We start from the raw sequence: 17,304 nt of genomic DNA, 5'->3' as shown, positions 1-17,304 counted from the left end.
GACTGCGATGCGAGCACTACAAATCGAACACAATTTAATTTACACATCATCAACAAGAAATGGAGCAGGCTGCGTTATTGTTACAGGACACCAACATCAGGACAATATGAAGCATGAGACTTAATTTAAACATGAGGAGGATACATGAGTGAGAGCTACCGAATTTAGATTTCAAGCCATACAGCCCAGGTTTTACTCAGTTTCAATTCTTGAGTCACGCTAGTTTCGTTGATCTCAGTTAGGACACTGGTGAAAGATTACAGCTCGTGTTAGTGACTCTGCTGGGAAGGTGGGGTAAAAAATAGACTCCAGGAACCAGGCACACTGGGGCAAGCTGGACTTTTGTGGGTGGGACAATGATGAATGCCTATAATTGAGAGAAAAGCATCTTCTACCCTGCTTCCTGTTATTTTGTGATTTTTGAACACTGGATGTTACACCTGTTGGTCTCAAATATCCAGTAACACAACGAGTGGTGGAAGGGGCAAAAAGCCAAGAGGCTTGTACAAATGCTCCCAGTGTGGGTATGTGCAGTGAACTCTCCAACCAAAATTACCAGTCACCTTTCTTCTGTTGCAGCTCCCACAACCTCCATTCATGATGCTTTATATTCTGAAACTAAGATTGGCTCCCCTCTATGTCCTGCTCTCTATACAGTTTGGGTCTGTCCTAAGAAAGGTCCACTTCGCCATTCCACTTATGACAAAAGGTCTCCAACAACAACAACTTGCATTTATATAGGGCCTCTAATGTTGCAGAAACATTCCAGGCCGCTTCACAGGCTTTTGCTTTCAAATAAAATTTGACACTGAGCCACAGAAGGGGATATTAGGACAGGTGCCCAAAAGCTTGTTCAAAGAGGTAAGTTTTAAGGGACGTCCTAAAAGGAGGACTGGGTGGCGGAGAGGTTTAGGTAGGGAATTCCAGAGCTTAGGGCCTTGGCAGCTAAAAATACAGCCATCAATGGAGGAGCAAAGAGTGTGGGGGATGCACAAGCAACAATCCATCATGCTTTCACTTTTCAAATGCTGACAGAATGGCAGTCTATCTCTGGTGCACTGGGTGCCATCTGGTCACATGCCCAAATGGTTATTCTTCATGTGTGAAATGAGATAGTGAAGATTGTTACTATTCGACTGCGTGAAGCATCAAGTATGTATTTTTTTTATTTATGCTATTTTTCTTTTTTTGCAGTCTTAAGGTATTGCTCTTGAAAGTCCATTATATTCCATTAATGCCAGTTGTCTAACTTATGACATTATTATGACCACTTGATTTTGGCTGAGCATCTTTGCTTTATAACATAGGAAGATTAATTAAAAAACAAAATATGACATTTGGCAAAGATATTTCCCTGGCAAATAAAATGTACAATCTTGTGCAGTAGTGATAGGCCTTACACTATATTATAACATCCCTATATATATTATACTGAGGGCATAGAATATCTGTCACTGCATTCACAAGGCAATAATTCACAGGCAGCCATTTAACATGGTACACAAAGATTGATGAATTTAACAATACCAGCAGTTATATTGGCAATAACCTTTCAGCATTTGATCACTAGACAGGAGTAGAGCACTAGCTCATAGGAAGTATGGTTCATGGGATTGAAGGTGACAAGACTCTGGGTTACTTTACATAGTAAATAGAGAAAACATCAGCTTTATGTAAAGTGATTCAGTACTGTAACTGATCTAATATCTAGTGGAATCAAGATGAGGGAAATGCTGCCTACCTCTCCCTCTCTTGTACATACACGCCACACACCCCTAGCAGTTACAAGACATGCCGAAAACCCCAACAGTCTCAAAATGTCTAACTCACTCTTAGCATCCTTCAGCTTTTTACGCTCAGCCTCTTGTTCTGCTTTGGTTTGATTGCTTCTTACGCCTAGTGCTCCAATGACCAGTCTTCTAGCAAGCATGGCACTTGTCTGAGGGCGTTCCTTTGCAGGTAGGAGAAATTCTAAACAACCAAAAGAGGTGGGAAAAGGAAGATTTATTTATTTTTTTCAACAAAAACATACCATATGTCATGCTGAGAACCAGATGAGCCAAATGGATTTTTTTTCCCCTGGCTGGCAACACAAGCAGCATATTGATGGGGAACAAACAGCAACTTCATAGATAACAGTGCGTTTAATACTAGTATACACATCAATTATGACCACATTAAAACAATCACATTCCTTTTCAATTACATGGTTTTTATAAATCATTTCATAAAAGCTGCAAGAGAATTACTTTGGAAAATGCAATCTTATAATCTCTTTGGTAACAGAGCAATATTTTATTGTTTAGAGGTCACTAAATCTGTCATGTTAATAGGCTAGAACGTATTTGAAAAAGCATGGGCATTATCTTTGTACATTTATTTCTGCTGTCATTGTTTTTCAAGTTATGGTTTTTCTCATTTGATGTTGTGTTATATCACATGGTCTGCTACTGCATGTCTTGTGCAGCTTTGCAGAAGGTTGCAAAACGTTTTAATTTATTTAAATAACTATTCACATTTCTGGGATAGGTAAAACACAGGCAGGCACATACAAATTTATTCTCACCTGCCCTTGATAAATACATCTGTCGCACGTTGTTCAATTAATTACAAGTGACCAAATCAGAAATAACCTTCTGAATACAATATCATGGAAACATTGCAGCACTTCTCTCCTTAAAGACCAGCCACAAATAATACAGGGTTGGAACAATTATCTGTGAGCCCACATTCACAAAATAAAGCTCTAATGGACCAGGCTATGGTGTGCACATCTATGAGTGGGATATGGCGTGCGATTTAAAATTTAATGTCGCAAACAGCAGTTTTAATGAGGCTTTATATCCAGTTGCTAATTGTTATTTTCTGCTGTAGTCTGCAATAGTACTGATTCAATATCCACCTCCACACCTGTTTACTCTGGCTGCTTTATGCATTTATTATCTACAGGATGTACTGCGGCACATTAAAGCCTACTTTGGTAGTAAATCTCAGCCCTGTGACCTGAACTATCCGAGAATTGCAAGGCAGTGACGTCGCGGGAACACAATCAACTCCAACTCTCTCACAATCCTGGTGTAGGTATATATTATTAGCATTCCCTCAATCTTGCTGGGTCAAGATCCTGGATTTCCCTACTTAAACGCACTGAGAGCAAAGGATCAGAACAGTTCAAGACAGTCCATCATCACTTTCTCACCCGGGGATTGCTAGTGAACATAGTTATGCAATGGTGCCCACATCCCAGGAACAAATGGAAAAATAAAATTTACAACTATTAAGTTCTAACCAGCAGCAAATGGATGCTACATTAAAGCTGAGGGTTTATGACAGCCACTTGCATTTTAACCTCAAAATTGTACTTCTTTATTAATGCCTCGCACAAATGTGAACTGATTTGGGAGCAGTGGAATTATGAAGAAATAAATCATTTCCTGACACTGAGTAATATGTAAGCTACCTGTCTTTCAGGATCAGCTGTTGCCTTGTGGTTCCAGTACGCTGGAGAATCCTAATGTGCCGCTCAATGACAGGATTATTATAGCACAACGTACCCAATGGAATCACAGCAGCTCTGATTTCAGCTGTGTCTTGAAAAGTGCAGTTATCTTGATTCTGAAACTATTCTTTCTTAATATATCAAATATTCTTAAAAAAAAGGGAAATCACAAAGGCAGCAAATCTGCAATAAAAGCATCATGCAAGAAATGCACATCCGATCTACCAACGCTGAGAAAAAGCAATATGAGGTTAACTTTGCTGACTCTTTATCAGGAATGTTAACCTATCTTTCAGGTTACCCTGCAGTGAATGCTTGGTTTGGACTAAGTTCAGGGCCTTGGGCTCCACAGAGCTTACTTTACAATCAGATACAGGAATGACCAGATCAGAAGACATATTTCCAAATTATTGTATTTCCAGTTCATTGCTTCTGTCAGGTATAAGTTCATACACAATTAATCCAGCAGAATTCTCTCATCCATTGATGTGTCAGCTGTGGCTTATTCTTCATCTGAGTCAGAAAAAGGTAGCGGGCTCATGTCCCACTTCAGAGACTTTAGCACAAAAATTTAGGTTGGCACTCCAATCCAGTACTGAGGCAGTGAGATACTGTCAGAAGCGCTGTGGATTGGATGAGATATTAAACTGATGCTGTGCCTGCTTACTCAAGCGGGCCTAAGACCTTCCATGGCACTATTTCGAAGAAGAGCAGGGGAGTTCACCCCACTGCTTCTCTTGACCATTGTTTAGCCCTCAACCAAATCACAAAATGGATTAGCTGGTCATCACCACTTGATCGTGGGAGCGTGATGTGTGCAAATTGGTTGCCCTATTTTCGTTATTACAACAGTGACTATGTTTCAAAAGCATGTTATTGACTGTGAAGTGCTTTGGGACATCCTGAGGTCACAAAGGGGCTACAGAAATGTAAGTTATTTCATTACTGGACATATGTCAGTGGAGAAATGTGGGTAGATAAGCAATAGAGGGTTTATGCACAGTTATCAGTACAGGTTTTTTCACTCACTTGAAATACCAGTTTAATGCACTTAATCACAAGACTGGTAGCAAACCTTTTGCTCAAATAAACTGCATACTGTTCCTACTCTCAACAGCCACGTGAATCAACCTGCAAATTAATAGTGCGTTTTGTGATGGGTATTATGTAATTCTGTGACAGGAGCCTGAGAGGCACCACTTGAGAAGTGACAGAAATATTATTACTGGGAGATTATCTGCCAAAAAGTAATGCATTTCTGAATACAGAGTTTATAGCACTGTTGTTCCTCATCACTAGGTGTCACTGCTTAGACTGAAAACAGTTCATAGCACTTCTGTCCCAAATTCACTGGGTGTCACTGTGCATAGGACCATCTGTCTCCAAGAAGCATAATGCTGCAGCTGCTTGAAACCGGAAATAAAAACAGGGAATGCTGGCAATGTTCTCCTGGCTAGCCTCTCGCCTTACACCCTATGTGCTTACCTTCAGCTCATTTAAAACTCTGCTGACCCTATCCCATCTCGGACCAAGCTCCGTTCACACATCATTCCTATGCTTGCTGACCTCCATTGGCTGCTGCAGCAGTGCCTCAATTTTAAAATTCCTATCCTCTAATTCTTAGCTTCTGCACATCTCCACCACATTTGCAACCATTCTTTCAGCTGCCTAGGCCCTAAACTCCAAAGTTTCCTCCCCCAAAACCTCTCTCTCCTCCTCCTTTAAGGTGATCCTTAAAACCCACCTCTTTGTCTGAACATCTCCTTTGCAGCTCAGTGCCAACTTTTGTTTGGTAATGTTCCTGTGAAGCACCTTAGATTGCATTTCTATATTAAAGGTGCCATATAAATTCAATTTGAAACACTCAGCAGATTTTGATAAAAGATCATTGATTTGAAGTGTTATCCCTACCCCTCTCTCCACAGATGCTGACTGGCACGCTGAGTGTTTCCCGCATTCTATGATTTTTGAGCTGTCAGTTGCTAAAACATGGGCATATTTCAGAAGCTGACAACCTTCCCCCCCTCCCCCCCCATTTGAATGTTAATGTATGCAGACATTACTATTGTTTTAAAAAGTAAACCAGGACTAAAGAACCATTGAGGAACTTTCTGCTTTGTTTAAATGTGTGCCCATTATGGACCCTTGCCAACTGTCTGGGTTGTCAACCCTGCCAGTGAAAGAAGCCAAGCTAACACATACAGCTCATAGTTAACAACCTTGATGAGAATCTGAGAATGATGTAGCATAAAAAGAGGACATTCAACCCATCAAGCCTGTGTCGGCTGTTTAGTAGAGCAATCCAATAAATTCCACTCCCCTGCTCTTTCCCCTCAGCCCCATAAAACATTTCCCTTGTGATTAAGTTGATAATGTGAGAATGTAATGCTGATAGGGTAAGGTAGGTGGTGGCTGGAGTGGACCGTAAACACCAGCGTGGACCTGGTTCGGGTCTGAAATGCACTGGTTGGAAGTGTGGTGGAGGCAGGTTCAATCGAGGCATTCAAGATGGCATGAGATGAGTATTTGAATAGAAACAATGTGCAAGGGTACAGGGAAAAGGCAGGGCAACGGCACTAGGTCATAATGCTCATTTGGAGAGCCGGTGCAGATACGATGGGTTGAGTGGCCTTCTGTGCCGTTAAAATTACGTGATTCTGATTGGCTGGATATCCTGCTTTTTTTAATATTGCAAAAGTTTATGTAAGCCCATCCCTTTTATTGTTCTTGTTTCTTCTCTTGACTGACTCTGATGGAGCTCTGTTCAGCAGTGCTCCTATACCTTAACCTTACTGAGATGTCAAGGCCTATTGTGCAAGCTATCAGATATCAGATCTATTGAAACAAAAAAAGGTGAAAAAGAAGGCAGAGTCTAGTTACTCTGCATTTTAAAAATAAAACTAAAGGGGAAGGAAGGACTGGAGAAGGTAAAGAGTTCACAGTTTTAAGGGGTTCCTTGGAATTAATGTGTTAAGGCTTGGAATCTTTGTCACGAGTTGTGACATCAATAGATAAGGAAAGTAGAGAAGTGTAAGAGTCTGCAAGACAGCTAGTTTGTAGGGCATTATAGCTGGAGCTTCAGAGCAGCATGGCAGGAATATTTCAAAAGACAACTGACATTAGTAGCATTAATAAAATACAGAAAGATAACACAAGCCAGGATGACCTGCAGGGAGAGAGGGAGGCAGCTCGAGAAGAGATCCCAATCGCCAATCAATAAGAGCAGGAACATTACGTGAGACTTGTAACTCCTTGTGGCTAAGCTTGTGGCAGAGGCCAATCTAGCCTCCCAACTAAAAAACATTTGTTCTTGCTAGTATTCCTTTTTGTTTTGTTACTGGGGAGGGATGCAATGGTGACCAAATACCAAAATGATTTAGTTAAAACTGAAAAACAAAGATTGCGGGAGGGGCTAGAAGAATTGGCTGTGGGGTGATCACACATTTGGGTTATTTAGTGACAGTCCAAAAAAATGTAGACAAGCAGTAGAAACCGAATCTCATGTATGATAATTGCTTAACCTGACTGGTAACTACAGCCTGATCAGCTACAAGTCACTCCCACTGCACGTAGATCTGTGCCAAGAGAATATGAGCTTCGCTTTACGTGCTTTTTTTGACAAATGTGGGTCAGATTATTAAAGCGTCTCTTTAATCAACAAACTGTGAAGGCCTTAATTGACTGCAATTACGGTCCTTTTCTCACCTGCACAGCTTCTAGCCTTAACCTTCGATGATCTAGATGCTTGTGACAAAGGTCGAGTCTTCAGCATGGGATGCTTGGTACTGATCGCGTCACGTGCTACAGAGATGCAAGAAAACAGCCATGATTAATTGCGTCTAGGGGAGCAGCAGTAAATATAGCTCAGCAAAGCATTTCTATCCTAATTAACTTTATTGAGCCCCCAGAGGCGAGTAGATTCCCAAGGTCAACAAACACACACAGGGAAATATCAACAAAGGATGATGTGCTATTTTCAGAGCACCTTAGTGCGGAGGTAACTGTCTGGCTAGTGCAATGGAATCAGAGAGAGTGGGACTGAGTGGCATCACTTGCCAGGAAGGAGCCCTCCTTTGACCTCATGAGCCTGTACCAAAATGCAACCAAGACCAAAGAGGGGATTGCTCTAGCTGTTCAAAAACAATATTTTTTGTGTCAAAGGGAAAGCATTAATAGAAATAAAATTAAGAGCGGGAAAAACCCTCGAATTGAAATTAAAATGACTAATTGGGGTGGGGGGAGGTGGGAGGGGTGAGAGGGTTAAAGAGAGACAGAGCTTGATATGTGGCAGATTGCTTAAAGCTAGATAGAGAGAGAGATTCAATACTCTTGAGTTTGAAACATCTCTGAACTCAGACAAGAAATTGATCAGACCTGAATGGATTTATGCTTTTTTTTTAAACGAATGACTGGTGAAAGGATATGCAGTTTTACTCAGATCAACATTTCCCCAGAACTTTTTTTGGAAGAGCCAATCAAACCCAGAGATTATAATGGAGCAAAGCAGCTTCACGTTAGTCTGCTTAATGTTGTTATCTTGCATAGGATATTGGATCTACCATTGTTCCCTGGAACTCAGAGAATACAAGATTCTGTAAAATGAAGATTATTCCATGCAATAATAAATGAGATATTCTGTTCTCAAAATGAGGCTCTCTCTCTCTTAAGGCCACAAAGTCAAGGCTTAAATACCGGATGAATTCAGAGGTCAATTTAGAGACTGCAAAAATTTTGGCTCCAGTATTTTATGCTGCAGGAGTTTAGATATGTATTTAAGGGTTTGCCAGATAACTATGTACATAATACGCATGCTTCAGTGGCACCCAATCCTGCATGCAATGCAAGCAGATATATCCAAAGCCCTGCACGGTAGGATAAATGAACCTCACCACATGGACTGCAGCGGTTCAAGAAGACAGCTCACCACCACCTTCTCAAGGGCAACTAGGGATGGGCAATAAATGCTGGCCTAGCCAGCAAAGCCCACATCCCATGAACGAACAAAAAACCTTTCCAATAAAAAGGGCAAGTTGTTCTCAAAATTGATTTGAACGGTTGTGTTTAAATGGAGAATGTGGATGACATTAGGGCAGCTGACTGGGAGGAGTCACTGAATTAGGCATTGTGATGCAGCTGAATCAACATTAACAGATATGGTTATTAACCCCATTGTGCTACATCTTCAGCTGCTGATATCAAATCGTACTGTCTGGCTCAGTAACGCCTCCCAGTTCATTCTTTAATATCACCCATACACACTGATTTAAATGATGTAAGTTAGAGCTTTTATACAGTTTCCTAACAATTAAAATCTCTTCAAGGTTAGGGAAAATACAAACATGATCCTAAAGTGAAATATACTCCTACATCTCTAAAGAAAGCATATACACACCCAGTATGTAGTAGTAATAGTACAGTTTTAGTGACCCAGAAGCCATGACTTCAGCTTGTGGGATGGTGCCACAATATAACAGTGAAAGCAGCTGCATTTTTGTAAAATCCAAGTGGTTCATTAATGCCATTCTGGAGAGGGAACCTGCCACCCCCTTGCCTGGTCCGGCCTGCATATGAGTTTAGTCCCACAATCTATGATTCACTTTTAATAGCCTAGCAAAGCCCTCAATCGTAAAAAAAAATAAACCACCCAATCCTGCCTGTCACTGTCTTCTCAAGGCAACCAGCGATCATCAGCATTACACGCATCTTGTGAGCAAATGAATAAAATGAGCAGTTAGTTGTTGTGTTCCTTATTTTACAACAATGACTACACTTCAAGGAGTACTTCATTGGCTATAAAGCACTTTGAGTCATCCAGTGGTGGTGAAAAGTGCTATATAAATGCAAGTCTTTCTTTATTCTTCAAACTTACTTTCCGCTTTGGCAAATAAATGATCTGTCTGACCTGTACAGTTCTCCTGTCCCCTAACACTGGCAACTTCCTTTAATGTTTTTCACTTCACTTACTAATAGTAGTTTAAATGAGATGAGATTCAACCTTCAATAGATGTCAGGGCACTTTCCACGAAAGATGTTGATCACCTACATTCTCGAGCCTTCTGCAACACAGATGCTGATAACAATCAAACCCTGCTGGCTGGGAGACAAATCCATTTGCTGAGTGTGCAAAGGCGTTTCATTATCCATATTTAATTCAGTCTTAAAAATGATTTACTACTGAAAAGTGCATCGTGCACAGCAATGCCAGATATGGAGTTCTAATAAATCATGCTACAGCACAGGACTGCTTCCACAATTCTTTGTGGTTAGTTCCTGATCTCCAATTATCACAGAGGCTTAGAACCCTGTCCGTAGCCTGCCCGTGGATGGAGTGTCCAGATTACAAAAGGGGAAAGGGCATGAATAAAGCAAGCTAAAGAACTGACAGCAGAATTTCCACAGGAGTTTTCTAACCTTCCAACACTTTGTAGAAGTCCCAAAGGTAATCTGTTTTTCTAAGGTTTCTAGCAATCTTCCACTGAAGTTACAGGGTGAAGCTGAGAGAAGGCCACACCCTCCCTGTTAATTATATATTAATTTTTTTTAATTATATGCCTGTGGTGGGCAATAACTGGGAGTTTCACTTGAGCATAAATAAAGAGGCACTTGTTGAAAAATGTGGTGTGGCTGAGTTAGGAGGTATATGCTTGCAATATTTAACATTGTAAATAAATGCAAGACTGAGTAAATATTGGATCCAGTGCTATCCTTCGTCAATTGGCTGACCAAAGATAAACACACTCAAGGAAATTCTACCACAAACTCAGCCTTAACAACACTAAAACTGGCCATGATGTCCCCATGTTTAAGGGGAAAAAAAGATTCTCATTCCTGATCTCAATCTAGTGACACATGATGGTAAGAGCACCTGCTGGGTTGGGAATGGATTGAGGTCGGCTGTGACCCTTTTGTGGTAAAATTAGCTGCAAACTGCAAATGCTCACTGCAAAGGTTCGCCTATTTTGGTGCAAAATGCCTGCCAACATGTGTGGGACATAAACTCAGAAGGAGGAGGAGGAATATAAATCATAAAATGCAGCTTGAGTACTCATGCGTAAAACATTTAGACTGACTGAAGGCACTGAGCATCACTTCAGGAAGGAAGCACTGGACACGTTCCTGTGATACGCTAGCATGTGATCCAGTCATTTGGATCCAGCATACAGGGAGGCCACATAGCAGCCAAATGAAAATGGTAGTCAATGCAAAATGGTTATCCTCACAAACTCAAGTTCTCGGCCTCTTCAGAGATATAAGCCGACAAATGCTGCTGGCAGTTATTAGCAGACACGTGCTTAACATATTAGTTTGATATATCTTTGTGCAAGCGTTATGTCATTTATTTTTAATGGGTTAGTTTCCTTGCTACTTTAGGAAGGAAATCAAGATCATTGAGAGGCTGCAAAAGAGATTCACAAAGGTGATTTCAGGGATGAGAGAGTAGAGAAATATGGTGTCTTTCATTACAATAAAGAGGACTAAGAGGAGATCTAATAGGGTCATTCCAAACTTATTTCACGTAGGACTTTTATAGATGACAACTTTCATCCCACCAGTTTAGCCTCAACAGGAAACTGCTCTATCTGCAAAAGACGTATTCCACGTGTTCAGCCTCCATAATTTTTCTTAAGTTTCTTTTATTGTTCATTCCAATGGAGCACCCCTTACCATGAGAAACTTTGCAACCACTTGATCACATACACCAACTCTCCCAGAAACAACCATTATAAAAATCCCTTGAAATTAGTGTAATTAAAGTCAGCCATGGTTCATTTGGCAGCACACTCACCTGAGTCAGAAAGTCGTGGGTTCAGGTTCCACTTCAGCGGCCTGACCAGAGGGAGTGCTTTCAGGAGAGGTGTTAAACCGACGCCCCACCTGCCCTCCCAGGTGGGCATCAAAGATCCCATTACACTAGTTCAAAGAAGTCTTGGTGTCCTAACTGAAATTTATCCCTCAATCAACATCATTACAAGCAAGTATCTGGCCATTTCGACATTGCTGTTTGTGGGGACTTGCAGTGTGCATAATGGCTGCCACGTTTCCTACATTACAACAGTGACTACGCTTAAAAGTACTTAATTGGCTGTAAACTGCTTTGGGATGTCCTGTGGTTGGGAAAGGTGCTGTAAAAATCTAAATTTATACCATATCTGGTGACATCATTATTGATCCCTTTCTCTACTTATGGAGAAGAAACTTATTGAAACCATGTGATGATTTTGGGGAAAGGAAAGAAATACGTGTAATTATGTAGCTCCCTTATCATTTCATCAAAACTTCTCACAGAATGAATTATTGTTCTCACCCATGGGCATATCCAGCATTCTATTAGCTTTCCTAATTACTTGCTGTACCTGCATACTAGCCTTTTGTGATTCATGCACCAGGACACTCAGGTCCCTCTGCATCACAGAGCTCCGCAATCTCTCACTATTTAGACAATATGCTTCTCTTTTATTCTTCCTGCCAAATGGACAATTTCACATTTTCCCACATGATACCCCATTTGCCAGATCTTTGCCCACTCACTTAACCTATCTATGTCACTTTGTAGCCTCCTTATGTCCGCTTTACAACTTACTTTCCTACCTATCTTTGTGTCATCAACAAATTTGGCAACCATGCCTTCATCCAAGTCATTTACATAAATTGTAAACAGTTGAGGTCCCAGCGCTGATCCCCCATACCATGAGTTTTTATTTTCTGCAATAATTGATTGCTGCAGGCTAGGCTGATTTGCTAGAGTATACCCAAGCGCCAGGAACCATCCATGGGCTTTCACGCTCTCTGGAGCCAGCAGACTAATACTGTGAGTCCAGTTTATATAGAGACAAAGCATTCCTCTTGTACAAATACATTTGGTTTGTAAGGCTCTCATTAAGAATGGGTGCACCTAAAGTAGGAACCAGCTGCTTGGTTTGTTCTGTGAATTAACATATTTTTTCTATCAATCAAATCTAAATGGGTTTCACAGCTTGGTCAAAATGGAATTTGTGCCTAGCATCTAATGTGTGTATGAATTCAATTTGACTGATGTGGAGCAATTCTAAAGCAGCTTTCACTCAGAGAAGAGGTGTTCTGCGAGTTTTACCTGTAGGGAGGAATGAACGTAGAGTTTCATATTCAGATGGAAATATATTCTGCAGCCTGCACTCAAGGTTTCTATATTCCATTAATTAGAAAGCACTTGAATGAAAACTAAAGAGGAGTAAATGCAATCAAATATATATATATATATATCATATCGTGAACCAGATTCAGTTTTATTACAAGTGTTAGCAAAGCATTGAGTGTTTTATTACTTTATGAACCAAAGTTGAAAGTTAAATCTGCTATCTTGATCTTTTCCTCTTTAATTTTTACTTTCAGTAAACCTGCTTTAGTTTTGGAGAATTTAAGAGGGCTGATGACTTTTCTAGCAAGCAAATTACAGCAACAGGAATATTCCATTTGATCTTTGACAATACTACATTGCTAGATATTGTGCATGCCAAGTAGCACTTTGGATTTTGGAGGCAAGCATTCGTCTTTGGAAGGGATTGTTGGTGGGGGAAATGCCTGACAAGCCAAAAAAGACTCACCTGAAGAATATGAAATGATCCTTGTAAGTGAGCACAATTTCCACATCAATGTAGTTGGCATTTAAAATGAACACAAACAGAAAATTTGAAGTTTTAATTATTTAGCCAATATGCTGTATAAACAGAAGGCATGTTGAGGAACCATGAAAAATGAATTTTTAAAAATCTTACTAATGGCACTGACTATTATTCTCCCTCAGGTAATGTCACTTGGGGGATTAGAAATCACCTCCTGTAGTTCCTTATCATATATTCCACACTCTTGGAGCTCCTTAGATGCAAATATTATTTATATCAGCAATGAGTCTGGGAACATGCATTTTCAATTCCAAAAGTTGAGATAAAGATCCCAGAATTAAAAGCTCTTCAATCTGTTGCCCACTAAATGGCCAGAGCGTAGCTATTACTGATCAAAAGGAAAACACATGACTGCTGAATATCACAGGGAGTTGGAAGGTGGAGTGAGAGGGATATACTGTGCTGGAACAGGTCAGTCCATGTCTAACAGAGAAGGAGGATTCTGTTTTGGCTGGCGTTTTTACATAGACTGTATATCACAGAAATGATATACTGCTCTGTGCCAATGTTGTTGCTCTGCAGGAGCCTCCTCCCATCCTACTTCATCCCATCGTATCAGCCACTGTCAGTAAAAACCCATCTGGTTCACTAATGTCCTTTAGGGAAGGAAATCTGCTGTCCTTACCTGGTCTGGCCAACATGTGACTCCAGACCCACAGCAATGTGGTTGACTCTTAAATGCCCTCAAATGGCCAAGCAAGCTGTAAGGGTTTGATACAACTGAGTGAACTCTAAAAGGAATGAAACTGGATGGACCACCTGGTATCGACCTAGGCACCAGAAATGACAACATCACATCCAGTTCTGTCGACCTTACATAGCTCTCTTTACTAACAACCAGGGGCTTGTGTCAAAATTTGGAGAGCTACCCTACAGAATAGTCAAGCAACAGTCTGATTCATACTCACTGAACCATATCTTACAGATAATGTCCCAGACACAGCCATCACCATCCCTGGGTATGTCCTGCCCAATCGATAGGACAAACCCAACACAGTTAGCAGCACAGTGGTTTACATTTGGGAGGGAGTTGCCCTGGGAGTCCTCATCAACAACTCTGGACCCCATGAAGTCTCATGGCATCAGGTCAAACATGGGCAAGGAAATTTCCTGATTACCACCTACTGCTCCCCCTTAGCTGATAAATCAGTGCTCCTCCATTTTAAAACACCACTTGGAGGAAGCACTGAGGGTGCTTCTATGTGTGGGACTTCGATGTCCACACCAAGAATGACTCGGTAGCACCAAAACTGACCAAGCTGCTGAGTCCTAAAGAATATAGCTGTTAGACTGGGTTTTTGGCAGGTGGTGAGAGAACTACAAGTGGGAAAAACCTACTTGGCATCATCCTCACCAAGCTACCTGTCGCAGATGCATCTGTCCATGACAGCATCAGTAGCAGTTACCATTGCACAGTCTTTGTGGAGATTAAGTCCTGACTTCACATTTTGAACAGATCTACCAACTCAAAACTGGGTATCGATGAGGCACTGTGGGCCATCAGCAGCAGCAGAATTGTATCCAACAACAATCTGTAACATCATGCCAGGCATTTCCCCAATCTACCATTACCCAAGCTGGGCGACCAACCCTAGTTCAATGAAGAGTGCAGGAGGACATGCCAGGAGCAGCACCAGACATACCTAAAAATGAGGTATTAACCTGGTGAAGCAACAACACAGGACTACTTGCGTGCCAAACAGCACAAACAGCAAGTGATAGACAGGGCTAAGTGATCCCACAACCAACAGATCAGGCCCAAGCTCTGCAGTCCTGCCAGGTTGTGAACTGTGGCAGACAATTAAACAACTTGCTGGAGGAGGAGGCTCCACAAATATTGCATCCTCAATGATGGGGGAGCCAGCACATCAGTGCAAAAGATAAAGCTGAAGCATTTGCAGCCATCTTCAGCCAGAAGTGCTGAGTGGATGATCCATTGCAGCCTCCTCTGGAGGTCCCCAGCATCACAGATGTCAGCCTTCAGTCAATTCGATTCACTCCACAGGATATTAAAAAATAGCTGCAAAGGCCCTGACAACATTCTGGCAATAGCACTGAAGACTTGTGCTTGAGAACTTGCCGTGCCCTAGTCAAACTGTTCCAGTGCAGCTATAACACTGGCATCTACTCAGTAATGTGGAAAATTGCCGAGGTATGTACTGTCCATAAAAAGCAGGACTAATCCAACCTGGACAATTACTGCCCTATTAGTCTACTCTCAATCATCAGTAAAATGATGGCAAGTGTCATCGACAGTGCTATCAAATGGCACTTGCTTAGCAATAACCTGCTCACTGATGCTCAGTTTGGATTCCGCCAAGGTCACACAGCTCCTAACTCATTACATCCTTAGACTAAACATGGACAAAACAGCAGAATTCCAGAGGTGAGGTGAGAGTGACTGCCCTTGACATCAAGATGGTATTTGGCCGAGTGTGACATCAAGGAGCCCGAGCAAAACTGAAGTCAATGGGAATCAGGGGGAAACTCTCCACTCGTTAGAGTCATACCCAGCACAAAGAAAGAAGGCTGTGATTGATGGAGGTCAATCATCTCAGTTCCAGGACATCCTTGGGGTAGTGTCCTAGGCCCAACCATCTTCAGCTGTTTCATCAATGAAATTCATGAATACTATTGCCAAGATAATGTCAGGGCCCATAGCCTTTGCCGTATTCAGGGCCTTCAGCCATTTCATCTTCCCTCCATCATAAGGTCAGAAGTGGGGATGTCTGCTGATGATTGCACAATGTTCAGCACCATTCGCGACTCCAGAAACTGAAGCAATCCATGTCCATATACAGCAAGATCTAGACAATATTCAGGCTTGGGCTGATAAGTAGCAAGTAACATTTGTGGCACACAAGTGCCAGGCAATGACTATCTCTAACGAGAGAATCTAACCATCTCCCCTTGACATTCAATGGTATTACCATCATGGAATCCCCCACTATTAATATCATGGGGGTTACATTGATCAGAAACTGAACTGGACCAGCCATTAAAATACTGTGGCTACAAGAGCAAGTCAGAGTCTGGGAATTCTGCATAGAGTAACTCGCCTCCTGATTCCCCACAACCTGTCCACCATCTACAAGGCTCAAGTTAGCAGTGTGATGGAATACTACTCACTTGCCTGGGTAAGTGCAGCTCCAACATCATGATACAGGAACAACACGAAGCAGACCACTTGATTGGCACCTCATCTACCACCTTCAATATTCACTCTCTCCAACACTGACGCACAGTGCAGTAACACACCAAGGCTCCTTCAACAGCACCTTCCAAAGCTGCAAACTCTATCACCTAGAAGGATAAGGGCAGTAGATGCATGGGGACACCACCACCAAGCCACACACCATCCTGACTTGGGAACTATATCGCCGTTCCTTCACTATTGCTGGGTCAAAATCCTGGAACTCCCTAACAATGTTCCCACACATGGGCTACAGCGGTTCAAGGTGGCAGCTCACCACCACCTTCTCAAGGGCAATTAGGCATGGGCAATAAATGCTGGCCTAGACAGCGACACCCATATTCCATGAACGAGTACAAAAAAAAAGTCTCTTTGGGTGGAGAAGTTTCCCCTGAATTCTCTGGCTTTATTCGCAGCAATCTTATATTTAGGGTTCTAATTTTAGACCTTCGCAAAAGTGGAAGCATCTTTTCTAGGTCAATCTTATCAAAACCCTTCATAATTTTAAAGATTCCAATTAGGTCAGCCGCTGCCGCCACCACCCTGCCCCCCCACCCCCCACACCTTCTTTTTCTAGAGACGTGAACTCAGCCTGTTTAGTCTTTTCATAGTTAAGGATAGTTTAAAATCCAGTCATGTTGTCACATCTTTTCCTTTCATATGCTGACTGATCTGCTATGCATTTCCAGCATTTTCTGCTGGGCCTGTTTTAATATTTTCATTATTGCCTTAATCTTACTGCCATAATGCAGATGATTTCAGGCAGAGGAGTGGCTCAGTGCATCTGCACTTACTATTCAGGCCAGCCAGTGGAGCAAGAGCAAAGGTATGCCTGTTACAAAACCTGCAGTCTGCTCCTGTTAATAAACCACACAAACATAGCGTTGTTACAATTTATGCCCACCCAAGTGAAATATGGTTTTTCAGAACCCTGGCAGCCATCTGTTACCTTA

General features: G+C 41.7%; 1 protein-coding gene across 1 annotated transcript in view; it reads right to left on the bottom strand.

Moving 5' to 3' along the window:
• The window catches only part of r3hcc1l (R3H domain and coiled-coil containing 1-like), a 134,457-nt gene that overhangs the window by 10,481 nt on the left and 106,672 nt on the right, over positions 1–17,304 (bottom strand). The window contains exons 5-6 of the mRNA XM_041210300.1: positions 7,205–7,300; positions 1,831–1,971 (exon numbers count right to left, since the gene is read on the bottom strand). Coding sequence (XP_041066234.1) covers positions 1,831–1,971; positions 7,205–7,300 — 237 coding nt within the window. The remainder of the gene's footprint in view (positions 1–1,830; positions 1,972–7,204; positions 7,301–17,304) is intronic.

Source organism: Carcharodon carcharias, chromosome 17, assembly GCF_017639515.1.
Source record: "Carcharodon carcharias isolate sCarCar2 chromosome 17, sCarCar2.pri, whole genome shotgun sequence".
Classification (NCBI taxonomy): Eukaryota; Metazoa; Chordata; class Chondrichthyes; order Lamniformes; family Lamnidae; genus Carcharodon; species Carcharodon carcharias.
The sequence above is the reverse complement of the archived record's forward strand: the minus strand, read 5'-3'. Positions and strand labels throughout refer to the sequence as shown.